The sequence below is a fragment of the Centrocercus urophasianus genome, unplaced genomic scaffold (genome assembly GCF_019232065.1).
Source record: "Centrocercus urophasianus isolate 14NV4802_14NV808 unplaced genomic scaffold, USGS_Curo_1.0 seq_16, whole genome shotgun sequence".
NCBI classification, from domain to species: domain Eukaryota; kingdom Metazoa; phylum Chordata; class Aves; order Galliformes; family Phasianidae; genus Centrocercus; species Centrocercus urophasianus.
In genome coordinates, this window is record NW_024884711.1 from 925186 (window position 1) to 934408 (window position 9223).

The 9223-nt window shown below is 43.4% G+C and overlaps 1 protein-coding gene across 1 annotated transcript in view; it reads right to left on the bottom strand.

Moving 5' to 3' along the window:
- The window catches only part of PDE1C (phosphodiesterase 1C), a 281179-nt gene extending 272401 nt beyond the window's left edge, over nucleotides 1-8778 (bottom strand). Inside the window, exon 1 of the mRNA XM_042817161.1 lies at nucleotides 8678-8778. Coding sequence (XP_042673095.1) covers nucleotides 8678-8762 — 85 coding nt within the window. The 5' untranslated portion in view covers nucleotides 8763-8778. The remainder of the gene's footprint in view (nucleotides 1-8677) is intronic.
- Nucleotides 8779-9223: the final 445 nt, after the last annotated feature.

Sequence of the window (9223 nt, forward strand, 5' to 3'; positions counted from 1 at the left end):
ACTCGGCTTTACAGCCAAATGAAGTAAAGTTAGGAGCAGCCAGTACCTGCTCACTGCAGCAAAGAGGGCTGCAAACTGTGCTCACAGAGGAGCTGCCACACCAGTGTTCAAAGAGGGTCTGGTATAACCATCTTCCAGACCCCATCTCACGTCAGCATGCTGCATCTTTTCATAGTGAGGCAGTAGGTCTCTATGTAATCAGTTCTACATTTGATAGGGAGAAAAGGAGGAAGTTCTTTACAGAGAAAGAGTGGTGAGGTGCTGGAACAGGCTGCCCAGAGAGGCTGTGGATGCCGCCTACATGGAGGTGTTCAGCACCAGGTTGGATGGGGCTCTGGGCAGCCTGGTCTGGTATTAGATATGGAGGTTGGCAGCTCTGCCTGCAGCGCTGAAGTTGGAACTTGATGATCCTTGAGGTCCCTTCCAATCCAGGCCACTCTATGATGCTATGAAAGGTGCACCAAGTACCTTGATAGACACCTATCTCAAAACCAAATACACACAGCATGGAAAAAGCAGTCCCTTTTTTGTAGAAACAGATACCTAGATGTCATTAAACACTTCCAGCTCAAATTTGGCCTGCATTATTCCTGTGAAAAATCAGAATTCACTCTCTTGAAGTGAGGCAAGACATTCATTATAGATGATCTATATGAAAAATAAACTATCGGCTAATAGCTAACGTTAATAGTAGCCATTAGATCTATAGTATTTCCTTCTGTAATTCTATTTAAGTGTTCAAGTTACCAGAAAGAAATCAACTCATAAAGGAAGAACTTTTAAAAGTAACATAAGATGTCCTGCTATGGATTTTCTAGAGATGTCCACTAATTTTACTAACAACAGAGTTAGCCTGCATCCAGGGGTCAGGAAAAAAATCACTGCTGTTGTTATTTGAACAGCCACGAAATAAATTTCATAAAATTTCCATAAATTAACCGTGAAAAAAAAAAATGCATATTTTTGGGGGTTATTCTATTTTCTATGCATATATTCCTCCGCGTCTCCTAGGTCCTCCATGTTCTATTTGTAAAAACGTTTTATACTCTATACCATATACAAGTAGCGTAAAGTATAGATCCCCTACCCTATGATTCACATTGAAACCAGCTTTGATTAGGAAGTTCTGTATTTTAATATTTTAATATTTCAGATTTTGGCAAGCTAAAGAACGGCACAGCTTTGCCAGAGATGTCTTAGATTTGCTCATACGGCAGTTTTGATAAAAAAATACGGACTGCAGGCCAAATTATGTTTTGAGTTACCAGGTTTGCATAAGAGTCAGAGCATAATTTGGCCTCTAAGATATTCAGTTCTGAATTACGATAATGTTCAAGGCAGAAATAACATAGATTGTCTTTAAACCAAGCTCTGGAAAGTTAAGGGAAAGGGCCATCTCTCTCCTTAGGCTAATCTAACAAGGTAATGTACTACCAAATGGGGGCAAAGAAAGAACTCTGAAGCTCCCAAAAGATCTCATTTTTAGACTACATTGTAAGGGAAATAGTGATTATTAACAGTATACATGTCTGGTAATGATCACAACTTCAGGAATAGAGGAGGAAATCAATATAAATTAAGCAGATTTAGCATTCTGCTGTTCACATTGTGTTCAGCAGCAAATGAAACATCCTACCCTGCAAAACATCAACTTCAGTGGCAGATTAAAGCATCACTTGGGATTTTGCAGCATAGCTGACATTAGAATCCCTAAATTTCATAGAACTCCTTCTCTCCTGGTATTTACATTCTTGGTTCACTTCTTAGGGTGCTACAATTGCTGTCCTTCCCTCTTGGTATTTGACAGAAATACCCACTGTTCTCACGTCATCATGGAGCTTGCATCTCTCAACTCAGCAAAGCTCCTCAGGATGCAGTTGAGAACAAGGCCATTTGTTGCCAGCAGAAAAGATCTCAGCCAACACAGAACCATGGCCTAAATGAAACCATTTTCAGTTTTCTTAATGATATCTGTTTGGTAGGTGTTGGGCATTTATCTTTGTCCATAGCGATCATCAAAAAGAAAATCCAATACTTGGAACAACTCGCTGTAAGAGAAAGTTGATGTACTTACATTTGTTACTTCCAGTTATCTCCAAGCTAGCTTAAAAATTCACAGTACTTGAACTAGTAATAAAAAAAAAGCTTCCTTCACACGCTGATCTGCTTGGTGAGTCCAGAGAAGAAAGTTTAGCTTTCAGTTGACGCAATTCAAACTAAAATAACACTGATATTTGTGGGACACAATAAAAAAAAAAGAAGGATGATGTCTAAAGAGAAAAAGACTGGTGCAGATCTGGGGGGCTGTATCCATTACCGCTGTTTAAAAGTACAAAACCCCAAAACAGAAAGGAAAAAAAAAAAAAAAGGAAAAAAAAAGAGATTCCAATAAAAGCAATCAGCACACCACTTGGAGGAACTGCAAGGACTTCAGCTACCCACACACGAGGAAAGAACTGGTACAGTTTGATTTTTGAAAGCTTTCATTCCTAATAAGTATTCATTGTCAATATAAAAGGAAAAGGACAGGCAGCCTGGATCCAAACTGCCTTCCTTATTCTCAAACCCAGATGAATGTGAGCTGGGTACAAAATTACTGACTTCAGGAGAGGCACTTGGTGTCAAACTGAGTGGTACTGACTGAGCAAGCTGCTTATCCAGTCCCCTTTCCCAACACACCGTTGTCAGGTCTCATCACGTTGAGAAAGGGGGGAAGGGCACTACATCAACAGAAATGAGGCAGCATCATGCAGCAGCAGCAAGAGACTGAGCACCACATGCTGCCGTTTAATGGAGAAAGATGATGCCTGCAGTCTTCCTGAGGGAAACGTTCAAGGGGCTGATTGCAGCTGCTATGACAGTAAGGAGGATGACCAAAGCAACTGCTCTCACGTTGTCCCAGTGCACAGCTTGACACTCCAGCTGGGAAACCAGTGGAGATCTCATCACGTGCACCTGTTTGGTAATTACTGCAACTTCCTCCTCACCGAGCTTCCAACTTTGCAAACAACTGAAGATGCAACCAAAGGTTACCTTTACAGACTTGAAAATTCTGAGCCTGTAGCAACTGGAAATCTGGAAATCAAGTTTCAGGGCATCACTAGATACAACTTCTGTTACTGGGCAGGGAGAATTTGGGAGGAAAAAGATACCAGCAAAAAGTCTTGGGAGCAAGCTGTAGTCAAGCTGTATGATTTTACCTCACTTTGTGCATAGGTCAGACTCTCCTCTGACCTACAGCAGTGTGTGCATTTAGCAGAGAAAACTGTCTGGGGACAGATCCTTTGTTTACTTAAGTCACTGTTGGACTCCCAGCAGCAGTGGAGTGATGCAATTTACTACTGGCCAGAATCCTGCCTTTTGACTCAATTTGCACTGTTACCAATAAGCACATGATGCATCCAGAAGCCTTTACTCGTGCAATAGTAATACATCAGAAAAGCGAGACAGTAAGCACAGCACAAGAGCTTAAAACAGAAGATCTGCAAAAATGCAAATCCCAAAAGACAACTGAGCTCCCAGTGTGAGCTGCTGGCAAATTTGGTGTGCTATGACCTCTTCCCTATGGCAACTCTGAGGGAAGAGGCAGGCCCCAAAGACTCACTGTGTTTCAAGATGCCAAGATACCCACAGCTGTGAACAGCAGGTAGTAGTGACAAGGCAGGTCATCCACAGTAGCAAATGGCTGAGCTCCATGAAAGCATTGCCAAGCTTTCTGCCACACACGATCCAACGCTGCAGTCTTCCCAGAGATGACTTACTTAGCTCAAAGCAGCCCACCCTGAAACACTGAACACCACCACGTTCCTGCAGATGCCACAGAAATCACCATCCCCACCTATTATAAAAGCAGCTACGTGACAGAAATACCAACAAGACTTGCTGTTGCCAACCACTGTGTCCAGAAGAATCCCACTCCACACAAGGGGCCAAGCTGGTTGTCTCACAAATGTGGACACCAAAAATTCAGCTTTCTTTCAGGTGAATATTCAGGCAGAGCAGACAAAGCCCAGACTCATTTGAAGCTAAAGCACAGCTTTGTAATGGAAAGAGCAGGAGAAAAACCTCAATGTTAGTTTTATTTCACAATCTATTTGCTAGCAGCTTTATGTTAATTTTTGAGAGTAGGAGGAGGGTGGGTTTTATTTTCCTTCCCATTTTATTAGAACAGCAGAATACCACATCCAATTGCAAGCCTCTCGTTTGCTTTATATTAATCAACTTGAATTTGGTACTTCTTAGATATCAGATGAAAAATGCTTCCAATGGGAAGATCTCCCCAAAGCGTGGTCTATTAGCCAAGTTTGGGGGTTTGCTGTGTTTCGTTTTGGTCTTCTGGCTGTGGTGTCATAACAAAGAAAACAATACAGAGTGCAGGTACAAAGACAAGGAAAAAGCTATAACCCCCCAAGAGGGGAGGTGATTATGCTATTGTTCACCTTTCTGACAGGGACATTGTTTTTGCACTCTCCCTCTCTCCCCAAAAGCATACTGACCCCACAGACGTCTCTCCATGGCCTCTGCTGAAGGAACACAGCCAGTGGCACGCACACAGAGCCAGCGAGAGATCTGTCAGCACCTTGTGATTACAGCATGCTATCCATATAGATGGTATTTTTCATAAGAAGAAACTAAGGGGAGAAGTCAAGTAAATCCCCATGAAAACACGCTACGTATGTGTTTGTGCATGAGCTAGGACTTGTGCTAAAGCCTGTCTCTTCCCTGGCTTGCAAAGGAGACATTACCCTCAGAAGAACAACCAACTCCAGCAAAGCTGAAAATCAATACACAAGAACAATGCAATTAACTATATTAATTGTTGCTACAATACACACAGCTCTCTGGGTAACACACAGTACAAAAAGTGAAGCTTCTTACTTCCCTGGTTTCTTTCTAGAAACAGTCTTTTCTATTCCAGTTTATTTGAACATGGAGCTCCTAAGGTGCAACCTTTAAAAAAGGAAATAACTAAATAACTACACAGTAGCATTTTTTTTTTTCCCCTTAAATTAAGCACGTGACACAGAGCTTATTCTGAGAAGGCTGAGTTCAGTATCAGCTTTGCTTCTAATCTTCCCCTGCTGAGACCAACGCAGTCCTCTCCTGCAACACTGGCTCTGACACGCATGGATTTCTGAGGTGAACTTTCAGAGGGACTCACCAAGAAGCCCTGCCTTTGGGAGTGTTATTCACACAGTGATGTTGGAATTGGTTTCTTATAATAAATGAACGCAAAGCAATCACCTAGGACTGTTATGAAAACCATGTTTTTAAAGAACTATTTCAAAGTAAGGCCCGACAGTGCCACTGAGCAAAACTCAAATCCTTAGCAATAATTGAAGGAAGAGCCTTTGCACTTGAAATGGTGACAGGGTCCTCCTGAACGGACTTTCATGAAAGGTGTAGAATCAGCTGCTGTGAGCCAGACCAAGGGTTTCAGTTCCACGTCCCACCTCCGTCAGCACTTGAACTGCAGCAGAACTCCTCATCACTTCAATTCATTTTAACCCACAAAAATAAATTGATTAGATAAATTTGGACAAGACACTTAAAACAGTGTTGCCAGGTGCTTCTGGATATGAAAAGCAGAGTGGGAGCTTTAATGCAGTTAGCTCTTAGTCACAGGAAGGTGATAAATGCAGAAAGAAAATATCCTCTGTTAATGTTTGTGTTTACCATTTTCCCAGGTTTAAAGGCAATGGATGTTTCTCTGTCTTGCACCTTCAGACAGCCAGTTAAAACAGCAAAGCCAGTAACACCAGCATTCTGACTTAACAGTATTTCATAAATGATGAGAGAAGGTGCAGGACAAAAAAAAAAACCAAAAACAGGTGCGAGTTCTTCCTAATTTCTTGTCCTCTGGTATTTATTGCTTTCAGTAGATGAAAATTCAGCCAACGTTAAACAAGTACTCAAGCAAAACAACTTACGTAATTAAAAACCTTGCTCTGAAACAGACACTGAAATTTGTTTACAGAGACAGTGGCAAATAAAGGCACCAAAATCTTCATTAGGGACACACTGAAATTTCTGGAGCAAAATAATTTTTCCACTTCACCCCAAATGGTCCCAGTGTTATTTACTCTTTGTAATTTGTTCTTTGTAGCTCTGCCATAGCCCCTTATCAACACTGCCAGTGCAAAAAGACCAAGGGAACCTGTAAAACCATGCTAGAAATTCTCAGTGCACACAGAGCAGTGCAGCTCAGCCCTCCTCATATTCTCTGCCAAGAGGGGCTGGTGTGTGGAGGGAAGGGTCTTGCAGCTACCTCGTTACTCTGTAGAGAGGTCAAGCTACCAGGTATCAGTGTACATTTGCTTATTAGCATGGTAGGCAAGATACTCCTGGAGGGATCTGTGGAAGCCTTGGGAAGTGCCAGCTCCTCCAACTGCTGCAGTTGTGCACCAATATCTTGCAGTGAGAGAGGAGAAAATGGGAGCTGCACAACAGCTGCTTGAGGTTGCACTGCTGAGCAAACACACAGTGACCATCTCTAGCAACACACTGCTGCACACCTGCAGGCAATCAGCCTGGAGCTGCTGCTGCAACAGCCTTTCTCCTTTCCCACACACTGTCATGGCTGGTTTTCAGGCTCAGGTCTTTCATGAAAAGTTTCTTTTCGTTTAGCTGTACATAATCATTTTTATGGAGATCATCCTTTCTTTACAGTTTGCGTTGGTTCCTCCCAATTCTAACTCTTTTGCACGTAAGTGGAAACGTTAACCTCAACCTGATATCACTGTGTCCCTTGGAGCAGCAGTCTTCTGTCCCAGCTGACATGCCTCAATAGCAGACTCAGCAGCTCAGCATCTTCCAAGAACTTCAAGAAATTTGCAGTATCTGAGACTGGGAGTCTACAAACAAGTCTCATCTGATGAAAAAAAGTTGACGCTCATCTCCAACACTTCGACATTTTTGTCACGCCGTTTGGACACATTCATTTTCTTCAACGCAGAGAATAACAAAGACATGAATCATTCAGATCTGTCCATCACACAGCGCTGGCAATACCAGATAGTGTGTTTACAGTGCTTTCACAGTTACGTGAATCAATCCAGCGCACATTTGCCAAGATATAAAAATAAATGTTACATAATGCACAGTTCACAATCAATACATCGCTCGCACGCATCAAACAGAAGAAAACAGCACGTGAACTACTATGCAACAACTGTCCTAAGAAGCAGAAGCTGCAATTGCCCGAGTCATCTGACCCAAAATTCGGTCTCGTTCTTTGGTGAGCACAAGCAGCAATAAAGATAGCAGAGTAACAAATACAGCAATCCTCTCGGATTGTCCAGGAACAAACAAAGTCATCAGGCACAGTCAGAAGCATTCAGCATCTTCGGATAATGTTTTCTACTGCCTAGGCTCAAAAAGGAAATGTTTTTCCTCCAGACTGACAGAAACCGATGAAATATCACTATTAGTAACGATGATGAGAGATGGAGAGATTCAAGATAGGAAGTTCAAAAGCAAACATGCTGCAACTTAGCTCTTGGGGGGGGACCACCACCCACGATCTCAGAGAAATAGCCTTTAGAAGTAGCATTTTCCTAGCAGCTTCAACTTTCAAGTGTTACGTGCACATTAACAGATGTTTGCATGGAAATATTTTAGTGACACATACATTTCTGCCTTTGTATTTTATCACTAAGTTTTTTGATTGCAAAATAAGTTTTCCATGAAGCAGGCAATTAGATAAAACAAGTACCTCTCACACCAACAAAAAGATTGCATTCATCATTATTAAATGAAATCATGACCCAGTTACAGTGGTACAAGTCAGGAACGACTTCCCTGCTTTCACAACTGCAGGAAAATAGAACTCTTGCCACCTATAACGCAGCCAGGGGGATTTGTGCTGATTGATTATTCTGCAGCAGTTACCGTAAACACCAAACTGGATCTCCTTTGGAAACTGAAATACCATAAAAAGCCTTTTCATTTTTAAGGTCTATAGGATTTTACACAGCACAGCCCTGGGAGACGAACAGTTTTAGCAGAGCAGCCTGTTAGGGAATCCTCATATCTTAACTTCTGCACAGAAAGACTGCTGCAAAACATGCGGACACCTGTTGCTTTGAGAAGGCTCGTTTTTGTCTAAGACAGCAAACACAGCAAACTGCACTCAAACAGCTACAAGAGAAACAAACAGTCCTAAAATTCCTGATCTCTCCCTGCATCTTTCCACCCCGTAGCAATTTTTAGCATTTGAGAGAAGCAACAGGAATGATTGCGCACCTCAAACCTAAGAATGGTGAAAGGTTATGGAATTTGGAAACACTCTCTAAGGCAACAAACAAATACTGGAAACAAAACCACAGCTCCCAAGGGCCGTGTTCCTGGATTCATCGGAAGGAAACAAGCTAGCAAGTTGGAAATCTGCTGTCCTGAAAGCAGCGGCGTTCCTGAGATAAGGCTCCAAACCAAGAAGTTCTGCAAGCGTCTCCTTGTGCCAAAACCAGGGAGGGATTCACAGCGCTGCGTATTGCTGACAACTTTCTTGGACAGAAGTAAATACAGAAGGCAGAAAGGAAAAGAGATGTAGAAGTTGCAGGGCATACACTGCAAACGCGTACAGCGACAAGAGGCAGATGTGAGCAACAGCTGTCTTTGAAGCTGCGGAGAGGGAACAGAGAAATGAAAGAAAGCGGAGGAATTAAATCAGGCTCACCAATAGTAAAGCTATAGCCATCGATGCTGAAAGTAGCGCTCCGGCATTTTTTAAACCCTTCCTTTCTGCTGCTTGGCTCTGTCATGATCCCTCCAGCTTGTCCCTCCGGCTCAGGCTGTCTCCCCGCGGCAGCGGCACGCAGGGCTCTGTGCCGGTGCTCCGTGCCGGTTCCCGCCGCTCCGCCGCTAGCGCCAGCCCTCGCAGCCAGCCGCGCACATCTCCGGTGCGGGGAGCCCAAGCACGCGCCCAGCCGCTTTCTCCTCCCCCAGCGCGCACCGAACTGCCGGCCCGGCCCAGCCTCGGGCAGCGGCTCGGTGGCCAAACCCACGCCTGAGCTGCCGAGTCGATAAGACAGCTGTATCTGTCAGTTCCGCGTAGGAGTTCAGCGCGCAGTCAGGGGAAGATGAAGGGTCCCGGTTCTATGACTCCTCTTGCTCTCGAGGCTTCTGATTTACCCTCGGATTTCAGCCCTTCCAATGCAAACTGAGTGTTTCAATCAGTCCGGACATAATGAATCAACCCAAGGTTAGAATACATCATCAACCA